Raw genomic sequence first — 27,053 nt, forward strand, 5'->3', positions numbered from 1 at the left:
ATAAGATCCACTATTTTATAGACAGCAGGCCCCCGTCCCTGGCCTCCTGGTTTTACAATCCTGACGGCAAGCAACACTTCACATTGCGAGCTGATGTTTTCACACTGTAATTAGGAATAGTGTTACACAGGATAGATCCTCCTGAAATAGTAGGTTAAATTTAGGTCTTGTCCATGCTGTGGCAAATCAGACCCTGGGGCCTGTTACACCATCACTGGTAACCATTCTTTTAGGGTACAGATATTAGCCACTTATTAATAAGCTAATAAGGCCTTTATAGTGTGTTGTTAACCATATATTAGGATTTAAGTATTTTTTTATTGCATGTCTCTGATCAATCCTTAATTGCGTAATTGTTTGCTATAATAACGTATGCATAGTGAATAAGTACAGTAGGGAGATACAAAGGGAACTGACTGCTAATACCCTGTCTACAAATAGAATGAAGTACATAGTATTTTAATATGTGGTGCTTATTTTGAACTGTCACCACATTTTGACTTTCACATTTTCTTTCTCCAGAAATTACCTAATTGACCAGAAAGGATAACACCTCCCCACTAATATAATACACATTTCGAGTCCTTTGACTGAAACAAGAGTAAACCTCCATACATTTCAATATTGGATGTATGGTACATATTCCTTTTTTATTATTAAATCCCCAATCACTGTGGCATTTACTTCGACCAGAGGAAAGAGTGTTTCTTTCATGCCCAACATTTCTTAGCTTGTGAGGCAGTATTGGAATATAATGTATAAAATGAAACGGCCCACATCTCAGGACTAGCCCTAGCCTTTAGTGGGCCCCAGGCAAGAGTTATATAGGGGACCCCCCACTCTGCAAAATATTTTTGTTCTCCCACTTTTTCTGTAATTGTACACATTTTGCAATATGGGTGAGGAATACACATTTAATCTAAGTCCATTTAATTGGCCATTAGACAGACAAAAACCTTTGCGAAGCTTTATAGCAAATGTAATGCCAGTCTACTTATTTTACCATTAGACAGAGATACGTTTTGTTACATTATGTAGTCCTATAGCCTATTCATTTTTGCATTTGTGTGTGGGGAGAAAAATATTGCTGCTAATTTGCTCCAGGGGCCCAGACCTCCAGGCTGGTATTCTGACATAATAACTAAAAGCATAATTGACTAGCTACCAAGTGAAAACATTTTAGCTAATATTACTAATTGGGCAATAGTCCGTGGCCGACATAACAAGAGAAACACTGATGCACACACTGTTGCACTAAGATAAGGAATAGATTCCACATATATGTAGTTGTAATTACAATTAGAGACAAAACGTCCATTAACATGTTGCCGTGGGCATTGATTCCATTCTATTTTCTGTTGCAGTGTGCTAGACTTGTAAAAGCCATTTAGGATTGAGTTGACAGGCAACGCGGTGGGGATGGAAGAGCAAGGTTTTATGGTTGTGTCTTTGACAGTATTTCATATCATATTGTTTTGATAATACTGCCACATCATTTTTGCTTTAGGGTACTGCACTTGCACCAAAACCCGTTAATTTCTATTCGTAATTGTTCTCATCTAAAAAAAAATTGGGAGCATGATCGATCAATCTCTATTACTTAAAAAAAAAAAAAAATCCACGATCGATCAATCTCTATTACTTTAAAAAAAAAATTCCATGATCGATCAATCTCTATTACTTTTTTGCTAATGGATTTCACATCCCCCCCAACAATAGACATGGTGAGCAATATGCATGTAACATTCAGTCACAATAGTTGACAATATCGAATTGCAATACAATACTGACCTTGGACCTGTTGGTTAAATGACATATTAACCAGTTTTAACCCTATAACCAGCAGTCATGTGAATTAACAAGTAGTTGTGTTTTCATTCACTTTGGACTTGAATGCTGTCTATATTACATGTATCTGACTAACTAGGTCACATGCAGAATATTTTTTAAGGTTTGGACACCCTTCTGAATAAGGAATACATTTTAAGTTAATATACCGTGCTAGACCCATATCAAGACAGCTCACAAACAGTCTTTACCTTGTCTAACCTGCTCTTTATTGACTATAAATATGTATTTATGGGGGTGTTATGGATTGGCCAGTAACAAATGACATGTTTCAATCGAAAAATAATTTAGTCCCAATATATGAGTAATAACATATAATAACAACCTTATTTGCTACTTATACACACTTATAAACCATTAATAAGTGACATATTTTTGTTGGATCCATACCATGTGTACCTCTAACCCTCTGCTGTTGGGTGGGGCTTGTTGGTTCTACCAATAGCACAACAGCATAGTCAACAGAAAGCTGTCATACTGAGCAGGACTTATCCCTGAAACCTGTCTTCCTCTTTACAGGTTTGAATCCTTTTTCTGTCTGGCAAGGTTCTTCTAATTGGAGCATTGACTCATCTCCCATTATCTATATAGGGGTCTCCAACATTTTTGGGCATGGGAGTTTGTATGGAATGTCTTTTTATTTTTGTATATACATTTGGCACATTTTATTCTATACAACTTTTCTTTATGTCATTAGTGCATAAGAGAAAGTAACTCTTTCTATCAGTTCTCCATGCCAATTCATGAGAATAATTATTTTTAAGGTCTGGAACAAAAATAAAGAAATAATTTGTATTTCCCTTTAATAACACATCTGGCCCTTTAATTCCACATCTAGCAAAAAAGAAATGTGCTGGCCTTGATTAATCTGTGGTCCACTGCTACTGGCATTTCATACAAATAAAAGCTCAAAGTATTTCTGTCAGCTAACAAAACACGTCATCATTATTAGCAAATGAGTGATCCGATTCATGCACCACAAACAGACAGTGGCAACACCCTGATAATCAACTGCCAGATTTTTTATTTTTAAACCAACAATGTCTTAAAAGGGATACTAATAATGTTGATTAGACAGTAGTTTAGAGTCTAAAAAGTCTTATGTTTTCATGAAAGAAACATAAAAACTGTATTTACCTTAACTGTTTCATAAGCTAATCATCTAACTAGCAATAGTTACGAGTAGCTACGAGTAAAATGCAATCGACCTGTTGGAGACCCCTGTAATAATTCCCCAAACTCCTTCAGTCTTTCCAATACTGTACACATGGCTTCTTTCTTTAACCTATAGCTGTCCTAGTGGCCTACACTTCTCTTCACAGGGATACATCCAGTGTAAGGTCCAATGTTCACTCAAAGATATTTAATGTTCCTTGCACACTGGGCTCTGTTCCACTGATCTACGGGTCTGGCTGGTAGGACCAATGGCCTTGCCATCTGTAGTATGTCAGGCTGAGTCAAGGGCCTGTGTGACAGTCAGATTTAGTTTCATACACTTACTAAGATGATGGCCAGTCTACAGCATCTAACCCTCAACAACAGAAAGAACACCCATCCTTAGCATCTGTTTGCCCCAAGGCCTAGCATCAGATCAGCTATGGCTATTACATCTAAAGACGCTTGTAGTGGTCTGAAATCCCTGCGTGTTAGTTTGAGTTTCCCATCCTTCCCAGGCCACTGTTATACTGTGTGTTTTGCCTTGCGGCCACCGTCAAGCGTAAACGAAGAAGTCAATAATAGATGATCTCTTTCCGTTTCATCTCTTAGGCAGTGCAGTGGTCTGGTGCCGTGGAGAGACGCGGAAGCGAACACTCTACAAGCTCTGATCCATTATTCAACGGGTTCCTCAAAGAGAGAGGAGAACACACACAAACATGCTACTTTTATCTGCTGTGTCTTAATCATCCCATTCCTCGCTCCTTCCCTTCTACGCTCTTCTCTGCTCATCTGCTTGTCTCCCCTTCCAACCTATTTCAGCAGGTTCTTCTTTATCACTCCTTGTCTCTACTCCTCTGAGGACCTTGGCAGCATCCCTAGATAAACCTATGTGCAGGCTGGCACTTTGTTTTGCCAAGGCATCGTGGCAGTACTGGCGGGTCTGGGACTGGAAAAGGGGCTGAGCTAGTGGGCCAGTGGCAGGGTCAAAGTTTGAATAAAGTTCTATATAAGCTAGAAAATTGGTACACAGGAAGTGGTCATTACACTGAGAAGTCAGTTCATTTTGAAGTGTTACTTTAGGTCCAAGGGGCAATGACTTCGTCTTCCGGACCTGTTGAGTGGTTCTGCAAAGGATCCACATCGTGATGTTCCCCACGAACCTCTCCACCACACCTCCTATCCCCCAGGTACAGTTCCTCCACATGGGGAACAATTAACGAGTCCTCAGCTGGTTTTGGTGGAGCCACTGGTGAAGAGTGTGTGTGAAGTGTGGGGGGGGGGGGTTTTGCTGTCTTCCTCACTCATAGTCCTTACTTCGGTTGCGTCTTTTGAAGAGGAAAAAGGGGGTCTTCTGAGGTGGGCCCAGTAGCATGGGAACCTGGTTCTTATGTGTGATCTTTATCTGTAAGGGGAGGAGGGACAAGATGTAACTAAATTCCAACAATTCTTGTAGGACAACATAATTTTGCCTGAGCAAACAAAGCTTTATCCTAAAAAATATGTTTTAGCAAAATGCCTGCATCTGTAAGGGGAGGGGCAAGGGAACATTGAACCAGTAAACGTTGAGTATCAACAAGTCAAATCCTTCTTTTCTATTTCTAAATCCTAAATCCATTTACTAGATACACAATGTCATATCACCATGATGTTCTGTTAAATAAATAGCAAGCCTTTCATGTTTCCTAGCAAATAGAATATTCCCGTATGAATATTAAAACTGTCTGACATTGAAGTCTGAATAACAACAAAGAAAACAGAATAATATCCCTTAGCTTGGCCATACACCCCTGGACGGTCCACTGAAAAATAATGGAGGACGTGACACTGACTGAGATGAACGCAGCCATTTTGTCCTCAACACTATTTAACCAGATTGGTCATATTTATAAAGCAGAAGGCATTGTGCTGTTGCTATGCTGTCCAGCCAGCATCCCATCCTCTTTTAATGACATAACCAGTCAGTGGTCTAGTGTGACATAGCACTGTTTCAATTAACAGAGCTGTCACAGTGAACGTGGCGAGAGCTCTGGTGGTGGAAGAGCTGGATGGAGGGAAGGACACTGAAAGAAAGGTGTTGGTGTATTATGGGTTGTGTGTGTGTGTGTGTGTGTGTGTGTGTGTGTGTGTGTGTGGGGGGGTCTCTCACCGTGCACGGTGGCTGCATCCATGGCTCCCCGTCTATCTGCATGGGCAGTAGCCGGGATGTCCTGTAAAGAGAGGAGAGAGGTGTCGGGCTAAAGCATGGAGATCTGATCTCTCACACCTCAGAGGCACACGATTCCATTCACACGGTCCATCACATCCGTCCGCAGACCTGAGTTAAACAGAGCTGTCTTTGTTCCCACGAGTAGTGTTCCCAGACAGGCCCTTTCAGGCCTCCACTCTCTAAACGTACTCGCTCACCCACTATACACACACACACACACACAAACGCACACAAACACACACACACACACACACACAGTTAGTTTAAGCCTTTCATGCATGCCTCACCAGCTAGGGAAGCACCGTACGGGAGAATGACTATGATGAATGCTCTTTTAATTCTGGTTTTGGAAAATGTTAAGGGTAGGCTGAAACAGGTGAGGGGAAAGCTTTGACTGGGTCCCCTATAAATGGGTCTGTAACTGGGCCCACTGTGAATGTTAAATGGACCGGGCCAATGCTGGAGTAACAAAAACATGTGAACTAATTCCACTTTTCAAAAACTGATTGGTTGGTTGGCATATCTAAAAGAGGCTTGAGTGGCCTCAGACATGTGAGAAAGGTAATTTGTCAGGCCATGATTCCAGACTCTCGTGGCTGTAATGAATGTCAGCAGGTCAATGGTCTGGTTTAATGGACACGGTCAGAGGCTCTGGAGAAAAGCACCTTCTGTTTTAAATGAGTGTGAAGTGAAGAATGGAAGGAAAAATGAGACACCTGCCTATGGGACTCAGCTCTGGTTTTGTGGATGAAGACAAAGTAAAGGAGGCAGAGAGGGGAAGGGATGAAGGAATAGATGGATGAATGGATGAGGGACAGAGGGGATTATGGCAGTATGGACCCTGACCTGATGGTGACGTTGGAGCATTGGGCCAGTCTGCGGCCAGCACTCTTCAGGCCTGAGTAGATCTTCCCCATCTCCATGGCCCCCTCTAGACCCACCACCTCTAACAGCTGGTCACTCAGGTCTAGAGAAAAAGAAAAGGAAAAGGAACGTTTGAGTGGAACACTGATGCATTTTGATGAGTTTATGTTGGACCATAGAAAGCCACTACAAACGCTTACAGAGATGTTTATTTTTAAAGACAACACCGCTGTATTTTGTTAAATAACACCAGTACCCCCCCCCCCCCCAACACACACACACACACATATATTTGATCCGTTTCTTCCTCTCCTTTCTACTCTCTACAATCCCACTGTTTCCATGTCTCTCATCTGTTGTCACCCTCCCTCCAGCTGTCTGTCTACCTGAACCATATCCCTGGCTAATCAGGCATGTTAGCGATGTGTAGCTCTGAGGTGCTGCTCAGCTGATTAACAGTGCAGGGCTTGTGCTATGCCAGCTGAACACCTAGAGATAATCACACTCAGCCTATTTCATCCACACAAAGACAGAAGACTGCCTGCCGGTCAGTGATAGTTAAATGACTGGAGCCATCCTCAGTGCTGTGTGTGAGTGTGTGTGTGCATGTGTGTGTGTGTGTGTTTGTGTGCATGTGTGTGTGTGTGTGTGCATGTGTGTGTGTGTGTGTGTGTGCGTGCATGTGTGTGTGTGTGTGTGTGCGCGCGTGTGTGCGTGTGTGTGCGTGCAGTCACGCCTGTTAGCCCTGTATGGCCCATGGCACTGTAAACACTGTTAATAATTTCATCCAATCCCATTCTGCCATTGTCTTCGAGTCAGCCACAAACAGGAAGCAGTAGCGTGGCTACTTTATTTCGGAGAGAGGGAGGGAAGAGATGGCTGGCTTGGCTTGTGCAATGGATCTGATGCTAACTGGATCCTGTATGACAAGTGTAACATTAACCGTCCATCCGTTGGTGCGGACAACTTCGATATTGAAAAGGACTCCATTAGTTGCCTGGTCCCAAAAACTCACAACACAACTAACCAAATTCAACAATACACTTGTGCTTCTTTTAAGAAGTTAGCTGCTGACTAAAAGCCACTGGAAACCTATTCAGCTTCAGAGCTGCATTCAGTGGTGCTGCCCTATACAGAACCGTGCGTGTGAGTGGCATTTAAAACATATTGCAGTTTTGTCCTTCACACTGGGCATTGTTAAAGTTTCTATGGGGATAAGAAAATCAGTGAGTCACCTGCACCCTTTAATATTTTAGATTCACACAGCAAATGTCAGACGTGGGATGAGGGAAAACATTGTAGATCACTGAGAGGGTACAACACGCAACATGTGAATGAAGACGGCTCCACAGCCGCACCTGCACCCGTGGAACCAGGCCGTGGCATCATGAAGAATCAACCTGCAGTACAAACAGGGCATGCTTAGAGGAATGTGTGATGCTTAACATGCTTCTGCTTCAACCTGTAGTTCTGACTGAGAGTCAACCTGAATACGTACTGTTGACTTTCTACATTTCCAGAGTGACCCAGGGACTGAGACAACGGTAACTGACATACAAAGAGAATAACTGATTGACGTGTGAATAGATTGGCTGGGTTTGTAGAGGGAATATGGACAGATGAGGACAAATAGCCCGGTAGACATTCCCTTTTCCCTCCTGTGCCCCGGGTACATGCCAACTGATCAGGTATAGTTACACCATCCTTGACCAACGCGAGAGGAAACCATTCTATGTCAAGACACGGAGAATTGTACTAAAAACAAACATCCCCCATCGCTCCGCTCGTTTCGACGGTCCACAGGGGTCGTTTCAGCATGGCACATCCCAGCAGCACTAGCTCATTTGTTAGCCAACATCTCGACCGTCCTCCAACCCAGGGGACCAGAACCAGGCAACAAGGACACATCCTGACCAAACTCCCAGGCTGTATCCTAAATGACACCCTACCCACACGGGACCGCTGGGCCCCGGATGAAAGTAGCATACTCTGTAGGGATAGGGGACGCCATTTGGGAAACGCCCTCCACCTCTATCTGTGAGGGACGTCGTTTTTTCCCAGAAAGAATAATAGGATTGAGATCCATTAAGAGCAAACTGGGCATGATGAGCCCTGGATTAGCGGCAGTGGACTGGTGACACTATGAACGCCACGCAGGCAGGAAGACGTGCCAGGCTTTACGTGACAGATGGGGACTCGACAGGGACCGGACTCTGCACAGAAACAGCAGAGCTCTTCTTAGTACATCAGATGATAGAAAGACCAGAGATGAGTAAAGTAAACACATATGTTGGACCTAGCGCAGGGCTCGGCGATCCAGGGCTCTTCAGATGCCCCCAGAGGATCCCTGGTTATTTATGAATTCGTACTCGCACAAGTTTGTACATGTATCAGGTGAAACAAATTCAGTCAGAAATAGGGTCAGATTAGAACAGGAATGCAGCCCAGCTCAAAACCAATTTGAGATCGGCTACTAAAACCATTCCAGAGGGAACATTAATGCATGCTTTAGGACCATGCAGTTTCCTCAGAGCAAGCAGGAAAGATGTTTGGTTGTCTGTACCAGTGTTTTTTCAGAAGGAAACTGACTGAGAACGGATTGTCATTTACAGCAACACCTTGGGAGCAATCAGGGTAAAATGCCTTGCTTAGGGGCAGAGTGCTGCCTCCTGTGGACATGTAATGCTACAGCGCTGATTCGATCCTGACCTCCTGCTATTCAAGCAAAAAATGTCTCTATATTTCTCCACTTTCCTGTCCAAAAAAGCACAAAAAGCCTGAATATTATATCTGAGGTGGAAGATGATGGGTCAATGCAACTGTTCTATTAAAGAACTAGTTATTTTTTCCTGGTGCAAAACCAGTTCTGTACACCAGCGAACTGCTCATCAAGTCCATTTTAAAATTGTAATTATAAAACTAAACAAAACAAAAAAACACTTTGACCTTAGTTAAAGCTGTAACATAGATACGTATTACAACCTAACATTTATGTTAGCCTTCATGACCAGTCCATTTCTCTGACCCTGTCGTGGTCATTTGATCCAACCTCAATCCATTGGCCTGCAGATTCAATAGTGATGCTATTGCTCTTAGAAAGTGTGCACATTTTGTCACTGGACATTATATTTCAAACAGTCATAAAGATTGTCGACACCTGATCTAGTGAAACTTTTCCTATACAACAGTAAATAAAAATGCTAATAATAATTTAATATTTTCACATGAATAGCAAAATGTCAGAAATGTTAAACACATATTGTTCTATGCTAGTTAAGTTTATTCAACCAATATTGTACTATATTCATGAATTAGGATTCACACTGAAATTATCTAGATGTTATATAATGTATAAACACACACACACACACACGCACACACACACACACGTGCACACACGCACGCACACACACGCACGGACGCACACACACACAGTGAGAGAACCTCTACTCTTTACTTCCTTATCAATCAAATTTCAATCAATCAAATGTATTTCTAAAGCCCTTTTTACATCAGCCTTTGTCACAAAGTGCTTTTACTAAACACCCAGCCTTAAACCCCAAGGAGCATAAAACAGCAGTGTTGAATTTCAGTGGCTAGGAAAAACTCCCTAAGAAGGCCGAAATATAGGAAGAATCCTAGAGAGGACCCAGGCTCAGAAGGGTGACCAGTCCTCTTTTGGCTGTGCCGGGTGAACATATTAAGAGTACAAATTGTAATAATTAATAAATGCATGTGGTCTGAGTCCTGAGTCTATTTAAACTTAGTCCAGGTCGGAAGCATGACCAGACGGACAAGGACAGGAGGGGGAGGTGGCAGCTGGAATCATCAGGCATCGAACTGACCCTACTCCCCCAACACAATAAGCAGTGTAAGACCTTGGGGCTGAGACAGTGGGGTCAGGTGACACTGTGGCCCTACCTGGGGGAGGCCCCGGACAGGGCCCAACAGGCAGGAAATCAATCCACCCACATTGCCAGGCATCAACCAAAGCGACACCCACCAACTGAGTATTGCCAGCAGAGTACAGCCCAACTGCACAAGTGCGCAACAGAGAGGCCACAACAAGCCAGTGACACCGCCCCCGAATGGCATTGGGGGGAGGGCATCCCAGTGGTGATGAGAGCCCACCTGGCAAGACAGCAAGGGTGGACAGTATCAAGCCTTTCAGGTCACCTTCACTTAATCATAGACCATGCTGTAGAGATGAGTCTTTAGTAGACACTTGAAAGTTTGCATTGAGTTTGCATTTCTAACCTTAATTGGCAAATCATTGTACAGTAGTGGAGCTCTATGAGAAAAGGCCCTGCCTCCGGCTGTTTGCTTAGAAATTCTAGGTACAATTAAAAGGCCTGCATCTTGCGATCTAAGGTTACGTGTAGGTATGTATGGCTGGATCATTTCAGTGAGGTAAGTAGGAGCAAGTCCATGTATTGATTTATAGGTTAACAATAAAACCTTAAAACCAGCCCTAACTCTAACAGGCAGCCAAAGTAAAGAGGCTAGTACTGGAATAATGTGTTAAAAAAAATTTCTAGTTAGGATTCTATCAGCCGTGTGCAGCACTAATTGAAGTTTATTCATTGATTTGTCAGGGTAACCGGAAAGAAGAGCATTGCAGTAATCTAATCTAGAAGTAACAAAAGCATGGATTCGTTTTTCTGCATCAGTTTTTGATAGAAAGTTTCAGATTTTTGTTTATGTTTCGAAGATGAAAATAGGCAACTCTTGAGACATATTTTATATGTTGAGGTCAGGGTCAAGGGTAACGCCAAGGTTTCTTACAGTTTTGTGGGATACGACCATGCAGCCGTCGAGGTTCACAGTGAGATCTGCTAACAAAGCTCTTTGTTTCTTGGGTCCTAAAACAAGCATTTCTGTTTTCCTTGAGTTTAAAAGCAAGAAGTTCTCTGTCATCCACTTCCTGATATCCGAAACGCATGCTTCCAAAGTAGCTAATTTTGGGGCTTCTCCATGCTTCATTGAAATAAATAACTGTGTGTCATCAGCATAACTGTGAAAATTGATATTGTGATTCCAGATTACATCACCCAGAGGCAGCATATATAGTGAGAACTATAATGGGCCCAGAACCGAGCCTTTATGGACACCAAAACATACCTTTGATTTGTGCACGAAGGCATCATATCCACAGCTTTATGTCACTGACCACCTTATGGAAGAGAAGGAGAGAGAGGGAGAGAGAGCATCGCCATGCTGCTTCTTCCTCACCTCACCATCGTCTCCAGCTCCATTAGCTCTGTGCCACTGTACATGCAGGGCCTCAGCGCACTGAGCTAGAGCTAATAATAGAGCAGAACAGCCTCTTACATAACACAGAAACCCACTGCATTGTGGGACGGATAGCGGGTAGCTGGCCAAACAACATTCACTCCCGCCGTGCCACGGGCAGTCGCACTAACACGCAAACACACGCCGGGTATAGTGCAGAGATGCTCTTATATAGGTTAAGAATAACACTGCCCAGGGAAACATATAGGGCTGTTTGTGTGTGAGGTGATACAACAAGAGAGACTGAGAGAGATTGATAAAGAGTGGGGAAGAAAGCGAGAGAGAGAGAGAGAGAGAGAGAGAGAGAGAGAGAAAGAGAAGGTAGAGAGGATGTGGGAAACAAACAGGAGAAAATCAGAAACATGAAACAGTTTTAAAAAATGATGTTTGAGGTTGGTCTGTCCTTGACCGTAAGTTATGCTATTCTCCGTGTGAGTTCAATGGTTCTCCAAATAACATGGCTGTGTAGAATTGCTGTGATAGTACTGCATGCAACTATGAAAACTAGAGTATTCCTAAGTACAGTGCTTCTATATTTGCTCAGGTATTTATAAAATAGTGTGTGTTTTGATTTCCTTCTTCTGACCCACTTTGGCTAGCTTTGTCTCCGTGTGGCCAAAGAAAAGTCAGGATTGGGACCAGGTGGAAAATAGGAACTGGACTAGACTGTCAAACTGGTACTTCGGTAAAGTAAAGGTTTGGAGGGGGTAAAGGTACTTTGGTAAAGTAAAGGTTTGGAGGGGGTAAAGGTACTTTGGTAAAGTAAAGGTTTGGAGGGGGTAAAGGTACTTTGGTAAAGTAAAGGTTTGGAGGGGGTAAAGGTACTTTGGTAAAGTAAAGGTTTGGAGGGGGTAAAGGTACTTTCAGTGAAGTAAAGGTTTGGAGGGGGTAAAGGTACTTTGGTAAAGTAAAGGTTTGGAGGGGGTAAAGGTACTTTCAGTGAAGTAAAGGTTTGGTGGGGGTAAAGGTACTTCGGTGAAGTAAAGGTTTGGAGGGGGTAAAGGTACTTTCAGTGAAGTAAAAGTTTGGAGGAGGTAAAGGTACGTGGGAAGGTGTGCTTGGTTCACTGACAGTGTACAGGAATGCTGTCATAGAGATGAGAATATTATTACACTTCATTGACTCCTTTCTTCCACTAACCTAACTCTTTCCTCACACCAGTATCTTAATACACTTTCAGTTCGCATAAAAAAAATGCTATTTCTTAATATTACTAATAATGATGTTCAAATACTGTAGCCCTTTATGCAGTTCATCAAGAAGATCCAAGTCGTTCTCATGCCATTAAAAAAGAGCACTTCTCATGACATGGTTCTCGTGGGAGGAAAATGGATTGACCGTCAAACTCATCCAATGTGAGGGACATTTACAAAGTGGCTCATATTATCCCATAAGAAAGACTGGCTCATTGAACCTGAAGTTATTAGCAGTTACTAGCAGCATGTGCCAGAAAGCCATAGCTCTTCCCACAATTCTCTCTGGGTGGCTTGTTTTATTACAGTTTTGTCTATTTCCATCATGATGAACAACACAGGGGGGAGATATAAAATAAACCCTTCTGTTTTAGCCCTGTGGGAGGCAGAGCAATGACAATAAGTTGTCCCTCAATGGCAGAGCCCAAAAATAACCCACACTCCGGCCACGGTGTTACGCAAACCAGGAGAGGTATACAGAGAGGGAAGAAGAAGGAGGGAGGGAGGGAGAAGGAGGAGGTGTCTCCAGCAGGGAAAGGTTGTGGAAACATGGCCAGGCTTTAACCTGCAATGGTGCAACTCTACAACAGTGAGAGAGAAAGAGAGTGAAAAAGGGAGAGAGATAAAGGAGAGAGAGAAAAGGAGAGACAGGAGAGACAAACAAACAAAGACAAAGGGCAGACAGAAAGAGGGAGACAGAGATACAAAGCGGCAGAGACAGCAAGAGAGAGAGGAAGGGAGAAGGACAGAAAGAAAGAAGAGAGTGAGGACAGCCACACAATTAGATCCAAATAGGCCACTGGAAAACAAGAGAACCATTTGACTCACTGGAAAGAATCGAGCCAATCTAGATAGAACCTTGTCCTGAACGGAAAGTGCCTGACCACAATAACAGACCAAGACTGAACCTGGTCCATACAGAATCAATGAGCATTGCATTCACCATTGAGCGAGGGTGACTTGGCTCCTGAGAGCAGACATCTATGAAATACTAACACAAATAAAAATGTGTTGGAAACAGTGCTGCAATTCCGTTTGAAAACAAATCAAACAATGAACTCAAATATCTGGCAAAATACAGCAATGTGTAAAAACAGCACCTAGATTTGTGACTGTTGCCAAGACAAAAGGGAAAGCAGTTGAGCTCAAACAAAATGTAATATACCTTGATTTAATTTCCCAGCCCATTGAAACTCGTCTCTACTTGCACATTATACCAATTCATGTAACTAACAATGTAACATGACTTTTCCCTGTCAAAATGTTTGTGTAGTGTTTACTTCTAATATTACCAAACTTACTTTCCACTTGATTTGGCAATATAAACAAACGTTTCTCATGCCAATAAAACAATTGAAATGTAATTGAACTGAGGATGAGACAGAGGCAGAGAAAGGACGGGGGGAGTTAAAAAGGAGGAGTAGAGCTGGTAAAACAGGGTTGCTTCCCTCCTGTGTCCTGGTTACTAAAAACCAGTCAGCAACCCCTCTCTCTGACCATATGACCATGGTCAATATCCTCCCCATCAAAAGCAGTAATTAACCACTGGCTTCATTTATATATTACGATAATGTTTAACATGGTCACCACATCCCTCCTCAGGCTTTGTAAGTGGAGCTATATCTCCTGCTTCTGGGTAAGACGGTCATACATACAGATTAGTTTTAGGTAGCCCATTATCCCTGAGGATGAGGGGGAATGTTGAAGTGAAAGAGATGAGGTGAATCAATGACTGGTGTCAGTCTGGAGTCAGACTAGCAGGGATTTCACAGCGTTTTGGCTGAAGTGACTGATGGCGTTAACTGCAGAGCACAGCTTATGAAGCAAACAAGGGTCGTCATCAATTAGTCATGAGCTGTGTGCGCACACGTGAGCACTAGCATGTACACACACACGCACGCACGCACACACACACACACTTCATGCCTTCTGCTTCTCGAAGAAACCAGAGACGCCCTTCTCTGTATTCTGTTTCTGAATGGGATTAGAGGAAGGAGCTAATTTAATAAAGGTTAAACCCTGTGGGAGAACTCTAGACTAGAGCACCAAATTCCCTCGCAGACATGCAGTTACACAGACGCACGCACACGCACGCACACACACGCACGCACGCACACGCATGCACGCACATATACGCACACGCAACCTTAAATCTCACCCTTTCCCTTATCTGTACCCTAACCCTAACCCTAGCCTTAACAATGACCTAACATTTACACTTAACCCAGCCCTAATGCCTAACCCTAACCCTAGCCTTAACAATGACCTAACATTTACACTTAACCCAGCCCTAATGCCTAACCCTAACCCTAGCCTTAACAATGACCTAACATTTACACTTAACCCAGCCCTAATGCCTAACCCTAGCCTTAACAATGACCTAACATTTACACTTAACCCAGCCCTAATGCCTAACCCTAACCCTAGCCTTATCAATGACCTAACATTTACACTTAACCCAGCCCTAATGCCTAACCCTAAACCTAGCCTTAACAATGACCTAACATTTACACTTAACCCAGCCCTAATGCCTAACCCTAACCCTAGCCTTAACAATGACCTAACATTTACACTTAACCCAGCCCTAATGCCTAACCCTAATTCTAACCCTAACCCTTAAAACTAACAATTAAGCCAAATAATCCTTCTTGAAAAAAATTCTGATTCAACCACATTTTGGGGACACATTTTACCCACGTTTATAGTCCAGTCAGAATACCACACACACACACACACACACACACACACACACACAGACACACACACACACACACAGAGTGCCGGTGGACACTGAGCATGGCAGAATCTTTAAAGGAAAGTCTTGACCTGACAGCTTAAAACATTGTTAATCAGTTTGCCTGAAGCAAACCAACATTGTTTGACATTTGATGATATTGATGTTTCAGAGACCTGACAAGGGATGCCATACTGCTGTTTACTGTAAAGAGCCATTGAGAGACCACATCTGCAGTGTTGTGAAGGAAGAAATACAGATGACACAACACAAATGATAAGACAATGAACAGAATAACATTTCAAGTAATTCAAACATTTTGAGTATATTTACAAGCCACTACGCCGAGAATTAAAGGGTAAAATATTATTATTTTTAGTTGTTTAAAGTACTAAGTTAAACATAGTACTTCAAACAACTACTTTTGAGTAAACACGAAAGTTTACTAAATAATAACTAAAAGAAAATAATAATACAATGATATGTAACACCACAAAGAAAGAAAAACAAAGAAAAACAATATGTTACACCACAGTTCACAAAAGAACAACAATGTTATATCACACTTCCCTAAAGAACAAAAAGATATGTTACACCACAGTTCACTAAAGAACAACAACATGTTACACCACTGTTCACTAAAGAACAACAACATGTTACACCACTGTTAACTAAAGAACAACAACATGTTACACCACTGTTCACTACAGAACAACAACATGTTACACCACTGTTCACTAAAGAACAACAACATGTTACACCACTGTTCACTAAAGAACAACAACATGTTACACCACTGTTCACTAAAGAACAACAACATGTTACACCACTGTTCACTAAAGAACAACAACATGTTACACCACTGTTCACTAAAGAACAACAACATGTTACACCACTGTTCACTAAAGAAAAATGAAATGTTACACCGCAGATCACTTAAGAAGAACAATGTTACTTCTCAGTTCACTAAACAAAAATATTATGGAGGGGACAGGGTTGTCACTTATTAATCTGTTATGCGTATGTGTTAGCACAAGACTGTGTGTGTGTGTGAAAGACAGTTTAGATAGAAGCCTCCTCTATGTTGTCAGGCTATAACTACTACTGGTAGCATTCAGACAGAATGTCCTTTTGTTATGCAATCTTTGGACTCAATTTTGAGCTGCTGGACCAGGGAAGGGGCCTCGGGGGCAGGCAGGGAGGGTGTTAATGGGTGGTGAGATGGTCAGGTGAGGGCCGGACCGGGAGGGTGACTGTACAGTACTATATAGTATGTTACAGTATTGTAATGCTGAATGGCAGTGGTTTGAGGCTCAACCGTCTCCAAGGCAGTGAGCACAGTGCCCAGTGAAGGCTGCTGGGAGGGCAGTTTAAGATTACTGATGAGTCACACAGCTGGCAGGAACCTTCTAACTCCTGCCTTCTCTCTTTTTCCCCTCTCTTCCTTGCTTCCCTTTCTTTCTTTCCTTCTTTCTTTCTCTCATCCATTTGCTTACAGTCTCTCTTGTTAGCTAGCTTTCTCTTTCTCTCTCAACCACTCCTTTCTTTCTCTAGGTTCCCCTCTCTCGGATACTCTCTTTCTCTAGTTCAGTGGATCTGGAGGGTCTCCATGGAAACAGGATTCAAACGAGTTCAATCAGGATCGAGAAGCACAGTGGCGGGGTAGTTGAAGAAGAGGGAAACAGAGAGAATGGATAAAAACAGAAGGAAAGAGTCACTGACAGGAAGTGATTTAACAGGAGGACAACAAATCCGCCCTTTGACCGCACCGTCCACATAGTGATCGTGATAATCATCATCAACATCATCATCATGAGGACTTGATGTCTGTCTACTATCCTCAACAGAGAAAAAGCTCTGTTTTTCACCAAGGCTGCTCTTCACAAACCAGCGGGTGCCAGTCCTGCAAGCACAACACATCCCCACCGCGTGCGTGCGTGTCCCCTCTGGGGCTGACATGGAATGGCCATGACCCACTGTTGGCCAAAATGTCACCCAAGTGACACACCGATATCCTTCTGGCGGGTGACGCTAAATCGTAGCGCTAGGACTGTTTAGTAAATGATCCCTAACAGTCTTCTCTTACCAACAAGCTTCCACGGAAAGGGCAAACTAACTGGTACCATATGGCAAGCCTGGGCTAGAGAGCTGAGGGAAGAGGGAATTCAAAACTTCCCTAAGTGTGGAAATGACATAGCGCTTGGCACACAACATGCAGCCTTATGTGCTCAAGAAACGGCAGACCAGTCCGACACAATGGATCCTTTGACACCCACAGAACCACATTACACCAGATCCTAATGGGAATAGGGGGGGAGGGGTGTGGGTGTGGGGGGGTAGGGTGGGAGTGGGAGTGGGGGTGGAGTGGGGTGAGATTGGGGTGTGGGACAGCTGAATTGACTCACCCTGAACACAGAATTTGAGCTCCTTTAAATCTGTAATGGTACTGGCACAGATCCGGTCCGGCACCTTCTTGCTCATGCGGTTGTAGTTCCGGCGCTTCTTGGTCTCGCCCCACAGGTTGGAGCCGCCGTGCATGCTGGGTATGTTAAGGACGGCGATGCCTTCCAAAGACGTGCTGCTGAGGTCCAAGATGATGCCATCACACTGAGGAGGGAAGGGGAGGGGGTGATGCACGGGGAGAGAGATTCTCAAAAGCATGTACGGCAGGAAGCAGTCCGAGCGTCCGACCAGTAACTGAAAGGTCGCTAGGTTAAATTCTAGAGCAGGGAGGTTTCATGTTACTTTTCCTCATTTTGTTGTACCCAAGCAAGTATTTTGGGGGGCTGACCTCAGAATGACCTATAAAATATTATTTAATATCAAAAGAAATGTAAGCAGCACAAACAGAGTACAAATGATGGAGACTATTGAGATGGAGACTATTTTGCCAACGTTTTGCATTGGGTGGGGGGCCAACTTCACACAGGTATTTGACCTAAAGAATAGATTCCTATTCCCTACTTAAAAATAATAATAATAATAATACTGTTGGGTATTTTGTCCCAGCTAAATGGTCATATCAAAATAACTTGGTTACTTTGACATTGTCATCCAAGGATGCTGTTTTCCAAATGTTTGAAAAAAATCCTCATTCAACATACTTAAATAAGCAATGTAAAAACAGAAGAAGAAAAAAACATTCACAAGATTCAGAGACCACCCTCGTTGAAAGCAAAATATGTTGGAAATGTTCTACAACCCACAAGTGCTGTCAGGGCAAAGAAACATTTATGACAGAGGTTTGACTACCCATCTGTCAGGAATACATATATTATGACTCATACACACACTCAAATATAACATGCTAAGATGTAGAAGTCTGTTTGTGCAAAATTAACATGTTAAAATAGAGTGTGTGGGAGCATGAACCCCTTGACTCAAGACAAAAGAACCTGCAGATTACAAGCCGAAAAATGTGCGGGTTAAAGTTTGGTTTAAAGGAGCGTTTCACCATGGGAACACTTAATTGGTTTGTATCATGTTTGAGGGAATTCTAGGGCAGTGAGGTTTGTTTCACACATTGGCCAGAAGGAGGATAGGAATGGGCATTCCGCGGTCAACCACACACTCTGTTTTGTCAGAATGTGTATTGAAGGGTGAATGAAATGTGAAAGACACATTTCTTGTTTTCTTCTATTTCACAAAGCCTCCAAAATATAAAGATGGTCAATTTGTGTAGTCACAGTTTTCCTTAAATCCAAGTACGGATTGAAGAATGTATTTACCAATCACATTTGGGCCACAAGAGATTTATCAGGACCAAGGTGACAAATAAGTAAGTACATTTTATTGATTTGTGATTTGCTTCTTTACAAATAATAGCTGTTGGAATTAACTTCCTTGGACTAGGTTAAGAAGCTATTGAGATCTGTAGTTAGCTATCTTTATAAAATATACTCTTTTTACACATGCAGCTAGCTACCAAAAACAACTTTGAATGTGCACTGGATAGCAGCATCAATTTCATTTTAAACATGAAGTTCCAATAACTGTCTTTTTGTGCCAAACCTCATAAATACTTCGCCAAACCTCATAAATACTGCTCACTGAGAAATGCCAATATTATTCAGGACAATTTACAGTTAATGTTTAAGATTTATTATTTTAGTGTTCTTGGCAATTTACTTAATAGTAATTAGGACCCCTCCCACCTCTCAGCAATGGCTATATAAAAGGTGCAAGCCAACATGAATGGAACAGACATGTAAACAAGAACACTGGAAACTCACCTCAACTTCAATACATTCGTTGAGTTTCTTGCACGTGGCAGAGATGGTCTCAGTGGTGCCAAACTCAAAGTACCACAGCTTGTTCTTCATTCTGTGAACCAAACAGGAAAAAGCAGAAACAGGAAGAGAGAGAGTGTCCCTGGTGAGGTTGCACTAGGTTGACGCTTCTTGTACTTCCATTATTCAGTGATGCTTTGGCAGAATATGTCAACACAAAGGAAGTCTCCAGTATTTTTGTAATACAGATTTATAAATATTTCTGTAATTTACAAAGGTGATAAACACCCCAAACTTCAGGAAACCCATGCTGGGCATAAAACTCCATAGAGTGATTTATTTCTCATCCATGGAAAGATCTCCATTGCAATAGCTAATCAATCTTGCGATTGGGCAGTATGGCTGCAGCAGACAGTAGAACGGAATGTGTACACACAAAAGGGTTCTGATTGCGTGGGGGTGTTAGCATCAGACAATAGGAGTTAATATTTTTCTGCTCGGCGATGCAAACGCTGCCCTTGCCATCAAGACTAACTACAATTAGACATGAATTCCATTAGACGGTCTATTTATTAATGTTATGGTCGCATTTATTGGGTTAGCCAGGACTATGCAAACTAGGTCTTCTCTATTTAATGTCAGTCTTCTCCATCATTCAACAAATTGTCAGTAGAGAAAGATACAGACATAGACTGAAAGAGAGACAGCGACGCTCAACTGAGGTAAACAAAACATGAAAATTGACTTACCAGCAATTATATTTAACTAGATTGAATCATTTTTATTTCCTACATTCTCCGATCAGATTACAACATCCTAGTCCCCAGGGGAACCACTGCATGTTTAAGTGGTTCTGCAAAGACTTGGACTCCTGTCCCACTGAGCCCTGGCCCGGGTTTCAATCATGGTAGCTTACATTCCACTCCCTGTTGCCCTACGCAAAGTGCCAACAACAGACAGACAGACGATAGGCAGGTGTGAGGAGCATCATTGGCTGTGAAGAGAAATTCAATCCCCCAAGGGTACCCCGACTGCTGGTGTGAGAACGATTGAGAGGGCGTGCACGTGTGCGCGTGTGCAGGGCGGGCAGACAGAGAAAAGGAGGACAGGCACCCACACTCACTGGGTCCCTATTGTTTAACCAATATGTTTATCCCCGTCTTTGCCTGAAGTGTTCAGTCACCTCCTTGACCTCACCTGCTCACGTAAGCACCCTTCAGCTATTCACTGGACAGCCTTTAACAATACCCCCCACTGTTCACCATCACCTGAACAAGCCCGGGCCGCGGAAAGCACACTGCTCCCTGGAGGGACTTGGCTCAGGCACATTCTCAAATACAGAATGTGCCTGAAACAAGTCCATTAGTCGTGCCTATAGATCCGCCAGAATCCATACATCCATGGCTTAAGAGTTGTGATTAGCTGAGTAGCTACCTCGTTTTATTGCAGTTATTAACAATATAGCAGCATGATATTTGATAAACACTTGATGACACTTGATTTAGCCTACATCATATATTCTTTCTTGTTAGCCGATATTGACAAAGAGGAGCAGCTGCATCAAAAACCGTTCCGACCCAGCTTTTTCCCATCAGGGGAAGTTCTCCTTTCGTTCTTGAGCACATGTTATCTGAAAGGTCGACACTTAGGCCTCCCACATAAGTAAAGTCAGTCTGGTCAAAAATCCTTTGTGTGTGTCTTATTCTTCTGAATCTGCTGGTTGCAAGCAATCATGACAATTTGACAGTGTTTTCAAAAGACATGACCCAAAATAGGGTGTGCTGCTTATACTGATAACATGGTTATTGGCTAAACAAGCTCTGTTGCCATGTGGACATAAAGGGTAGCATGTTACTGTAACATAGAGGAGGACTCTCTAGACTAGACTATAGTGTATTTCCGTATTGTGTGAATAGCCCCTCCCAAAAAAAAAACATTGTGTCTCTGCCAATCTAATATTTAGGGAAACTGTTTTCTACAGCAGCTAGATACCAGTTATACAAACCCCTGCAGAGTCCAGTTGTAAATATAAGTCAAAGCAACATGTCTGCTACCTCAATACATGCACTACAATTGTCCACTGTTACTTTAAGAGCTTGTTCAATGTTTATTCTTCCACACACTCAACTCACAGTTCACTAGAAACCTCTGCTCTGTCCATTACAGGATTAGAAGCATATTTGAGATCACAATTAGGCACGGTTTGGAATCACAATGAGCCAAACTGCCTAACCTCATTAGCTAGCTTCCACTTGAGAAGCGCTGTAACAGTTTTTTTCCTCTCTGTCTCCTGTGGACAGAGGGTTGCGATGGGGTAGAAAGAGGGAGGAAAGGTGCCTCCACAAGCAATACTTTTATCTTGCTGAGCCTAGTTTAAACCGGAAAAAAACCTCCAGAAAAAGCACAGAATAAAGGCTACTTTTGGTCTAGGGTCACAGCCATTGGTACTCAGATGCAGTTTTAATATACCAAAAAAAAAGGTTTTCATTCAAATGCTTTAAGAGTTCCAGTTTAACTTGGTTGAGCTCTAGTAATGGAGGGGGATGGGTTCACAGGTTCAAAGGAAGCAAAGACCGATCAGTCTTGCTGATTGAAGGCTAGCCAAAACACATTACAGAGACAAGCAATGTTAGCGGATGTATTCATATTTCATTATAGAGGGGAGGAGATTTTATATGCATGGAAGGAAGGATGGGAAAAGGAGATAGAAAGAAACCTAGAATTCAGGTTGAGTGAAAAGACAAAAACAATGTTGTTAAAACACTGGTTTCAAGTTCAGAAAATGGCCTAGAATAATAAAGATCTTTAAAAACCTAATGTGCATAGATTGGTAATCTGATAACCATCCTGGGGATAGCAATGGAAAAAGTATGGTGGACTCACCTTTCATTGCTAGGAGAATTAGCTTGTTTTTTGTGGCTAAAAACATAGCAAGTTGGATAGTCTTTTTTATGTTCCCAAATCTCTATGAGAAATAATATTACTGGCAATATATTATAAAAGATGTATATGTTGATTAAATATAGGGCCATCCACTCAAATCATTAAAAAAATGCTAACAGGTTCTAGCATTGTCAGGAATTCATTGTAACTGACGTTACTTCTAAACATAAAACCTTCTGGGGTGGATTCTAATGAAAATACCATGTTGCTTGATTCTTTGAACAGTTAATTGATTGTTTAGATTGTTTCTTTTCATTTCTTGTCTTCTCAAGCAAAGCCTACTGGCAGAACGCAGCAAGATATATTTTTTCATCTTCAAGTGAAATAATCAATGATACTTCACTGAATACTACATCGAGCAGGACCTTTCAAGGAATTTCGTTGCACATCTAATGTTTAAGGGAGCGCAGATCCTTGTCATGGGCTGTGCTACAAGAGGACATCCCTTTTATGAAGGAAACCAACAGCGCTACACCATCCTACTTCTCTGGAAGGTCGGAACTAGGCAGAAACACCACGCCCGCTCATTCATCCTCCCACACCCTCCCGCGTCTCTCCCCTCCATCCCCTCCCCATGGCCCTGTGATAACCATCTCTTCTAATCCCCTGTGAGAGCAATGACCTGCTGACCTCCATGCTGCGCACCCCCCCCCCCCCATTCCTCTCTCCCCTCTCTGTATCTCCAGCACAGATCAGTCAAAGCTCACTTGGCCCTGCATGGGCGGCAACGTCTGCCTTCATCCAGCTGATCCCGGCTGAGATACGGGGCCTGCCCGACTGAGGGACGGAGGATGGGTACGTATGGCAGGACGGTGACTCGGGCCGCTAGGACGGGATGGGGGAGCGGAGAGGGCAGGGCAGGCGGAAGGGGGAGGAGCCGGTGATAAGATGTGCGTGGGGGGGGGGGGTTTGGTTTGGAAACGGGTGATGAGTGGGGATGAGGGTAGATGAGGGAGGGGGCTCTGTGAATGAGTGCTGGTGAATGGGGCAGGACAGTATGGACACATCTTGGTTGCACTAAATTGCATTAATTTATGTTATAATGGAAAGTATATAACACAACATTTATAACATTCAATCTTAAAGATTGTAGCCCTAAATGGTTGTTTGAACAATCTTGCTAAACTACAGCATTAACTGCAACAGCAAAATCCCTGCAATGAATAGTGGGTATTCTGGTTAATACTAATCCCAGTAGTTAATCCAATAATATGACTAGTTTCTATCAACCTGAAGACCTGCTAGGCCTGGATAAAGCAGCTTACTGAATTCCTATCCTTCTAGTTCAGGATCAGATTTATTTGAAATTGATTTTCAACAACTATCCTAATTGGATGAGAGGGGATTTGTTTATAACGCAAGGAAGTCATTAACAACCATTCACAGCTACCCCTTCTGACATATTTCTGCTTGTTCCTGAACATCTAGGCCTGGCCACACCTACCCGTCCACGTTTTGATAACCTCTGACCTGACTTCTGGCCTTAGACAAACACTACATAGACGGGTTAGGTCAGTGTCAGCAGGGTCAGCTTTCAGCATGGGGGAGGAGATGAACCACTGAACCTATCCAGATCTGGGACTAGACAAAGCATATACACTGAATCAACTATCACACACACACACACAGTAAGAGATATGACATTGCAACAGTAGCTATCAAGGCACAAGGTGTAGGATCTCAGAGTCCTAAAATGAAACACAGAATATGAATACCACAGAGGAGACGTCAGAGCGTGTCAGAGGAGGTGTGGGCTTGTGTCTGGAAACAGAGAGGGCTGTGGGTATATTTACCCTCCACACCACAAGAACACAACAGCCAACAGCATTAAATCACAGGTTCAAATGGTCCATAATCAAACCCAGTTCTCTGGGCGAATCTGGACCCGGAAAACACACAGGCAAACACGAGCATAAACTAAAAACACACAGAGCTGTGACACTATGACGGGAGACACACACACACTCTCGTTCAGCTCATCGCGCACGGCAGATGACATCGATGGTTCTTGATTAATCAATGGGAGAACGACGAACCGATGCCCCGATTAGCTGGAGCATAATGCGTATTGACAGCAGCTTGCGCCGCGGCACAGATCCAGGTCAGTCTCTTGGTATGGCCTGCCAATCTGGTCTTCCACAGGTTGACTGTGAAGGGATGATCGGAGGAACGAGGAGTAGCCCCATCCCGGCCAGGAGTGTTTCATTCTCATTCGCGGGCGGGTGTCACTCATCTCCTGTCAAAATACCTGTCCCCCCTTCTCTTTTTGCGACGGCTGAATTGAAGGGTGAAAATATAATATAACATTGTGTCAAAGGTAACACTGTCTTTTGTTTGGCTACATGCAACCTAGCTGCCCTGCTTTTCTATTGTGACCTCTGGGAAACCGCTGGGAAACTGATTGTCCATCGGACTTAACCAAGATCTTACATTGTCATTGTAATCAAACCAACAAAAGCACCCAGAGAATATATTTTCTCACAGGGCAATCTGACACTTCCTAATCTAAGTTTCCCTCCACCCATCCCCGATGGGGCCAAGCACACACACACACACACACACACACACACACTCCCACCCATAGCATTGTGTTGTGTTTCTGTGGTCATTAGCAGCAAGGCTCCTTGAGGTCTGGCTACTGGTTCTATTGAGGTTCATACATGCTGTTGCAGGCTGTCCCCCTTGGCTGAGGTGTCAATCCTCACACATTGCCCGTCCCCCTACTTGGACGACAGCAGGGGGAGTCAGAAGGTTTAGTGTGTGTGTGTGTGTGTGTGTGTGTGTGTGTGAGCACCCGCGTGTGTGTGCGTGTGTTTGTGTGTGTGTGTGTGTGTGTGTGTGACCGGTTGAACAACAAAGCACTTAGCAAAGAGGGACACATGACATATAAGCCATTAGGCCACTCACTCTCTGAATTCAGCCAGGTCAAAGGTCACTCGTTGAGTGCCATTGTCTCCCTAGTCCCCTCTGTCTATCTGGCTTTCACAGTAATAGGACACCAAAGTGCTAAGTCTCTGATCATCACCAGATACAGAGTAACTCCCCTTTTTTATTAATTGAAGGATGCAGGTATATATCAAGATAAGACACAAATCAAAAAAGCCAGTGATTCATTTCAAACCAAAGGCTGTTTATAGAGCACTGCTTTGACACTAAGGTTGATGTGTTACAACCCTGTCGTAAAACATCATTGAGCAGCAGTTCTACAGTATTATCTCTGCGTCCGGGACACCAGCCAAACAGCCACAGAGTCAACAGCATCACAGTGCTGATCTTCAGTACAATACCTTCTGAATGAGGATGTATCCAAAATGGCACCCTACGCCATTTTTGATTGTGCAGTATGAAGAAAACAAAGTGTTATTTGGGACGGCCAAAACAGCGTATATGTCCTTTTAAGATGTTTTCAATGACAAAACAACAATTGAGATCATTTGTAAGTTGTTCTGGATAAGTGCATCTGCTGAATGCCTAAAAGGTTAAATGTAAATGATAACCATTGAGATAGAAGGCATGGTGGCAATTGCCTTCCCTCTATTTGGTCTGGTGACATTTGGGAGGAGTTGTCAACAGATATACCATAGTTGTAGCAATAATCAGAGACAAATCTGATTAACAAAACTCCCCATGTAGAAATAGATTTATTTTGAAATCAAAATTAGAACTGTACTTTTTGTAAAAAATTAAATGTGTCTCCTCAACGCCCATATCTGTTTTTATTCTCCTAATCTCTCGCTCTTGGTCTTAACTTGTTAGCTACCGTAGTGGTGAGACAAAGTACAAACAGATCTGGGTCCAGGTGATAAACCTTTGGTAGTCAACTACAGTTTTAAAGACAATATCTTGACTAACTAAGGATAAGTAAAGTGTATTGTAATATCGCTGTCTGTCTTTTTCAACTATCGTTCGGCCATGAGTCTGGAGATGAATGGAGAACGGAAATCTGGGTCTAAGGCTTGAGTCAGGAGAATGAATTATTAAGATCCAAACTGCAAACAAGCTCTATTCCCCCTCCATCATCCAAACCTCCACATGTAGACTAGTCCACATATTGCTAATTAACAATCCCGATAAACAACAACAGAAGCGCCGTGTATGCAGTACTGAGCGTGTATGTGTGTATCAAATATAAAACAGGAAGAGCTGCTCCAGGGAGATAAGACTCATCAGTCATAGTCCCAGACTCCCCACTGACACATACTTCACTGAACACTAGAACAATAAGAACCCTCCCCAGTCATTGGCCTAGTTTACATGTCCCACCTACCACCAAACACTGGCAGGGGCGCGCACACACACACACACACACACACACACACGCACATGCACGGGCACACACACGCACATGCACACACTTTTGCTTCCACCTTTTATTAAGCACCCTACAGAGAGCCTTGGAGATGCTGTCTAACAAGACTCAATGGCAGTAGCGGCAGAAGCAGCCATACATTAGGAATTTGAGCTTTCCACTCACTTTTCCTGAACCAGTCACCACACACACAAGCGCACGCACACACGCGCATACGCTCGCGCACACTATGGCAGGTGAAAGGACACACACACACACACATAGAGGCCTCAGGGGT

General features: G+C 43.0%; 1 protein-coding gene across 3 annotated transcripts in view; it reads right to left on the reverse strand.

Moving 5' to 3' along the window:
- Positions 1-2,855: 2,855 nt before the first annotated feature.
- The window catches only part of LOC105016301 (diacylglycerol kinase beta), an 86,886-nt gene continuing 62,688 nt past the window's right edge, over positions 2,856-27,053 (reverse strand). For all 3 annotated transcript variants that reach the window (XM_020055001.3, XM_013137935.4, XM_013137934.4), the window contains 5 exons: positions 19,528-19,618; positions 17,701-17,902; positions 6,059-6,179; positions 5,153-5,213; positions 2,856-4,408 (listed from right to left, as the gene is read on the reverse strand). In XM_020055001.3, the coding sequence (XP_019910560.1) occupies positions 4,304-4,408; positions 5,153-5,213; positions 6,059-6,179; positions 17,701-17,902; positions 19,528-19,618 (580 nt within the window). In that variant the 3' untranslated portion in view covers positions 2,856-4,303. The remainder of the gene's footprint in view (positions 4,409-5,152; positions 5,214-6,058; positions 6,180-17,700; positions 17,903-19,527; positions 19,619-27,053) is intronic.

This window comes from Esox lucius, chromosome 16 (genome assembly GCF_011004845.1).
Source record: "Esox lucius isolate fEsoLuc1 chromosome 16, fEsoLuc1.pri, whole genome shotgun sequence".
In the NCBI taxonomy this organism is placed as follows: Eukaryota; Metazoa; Chordata; class Actinopteri; order Esociformes; family Esocidae; genus Esox; species Esox lucius.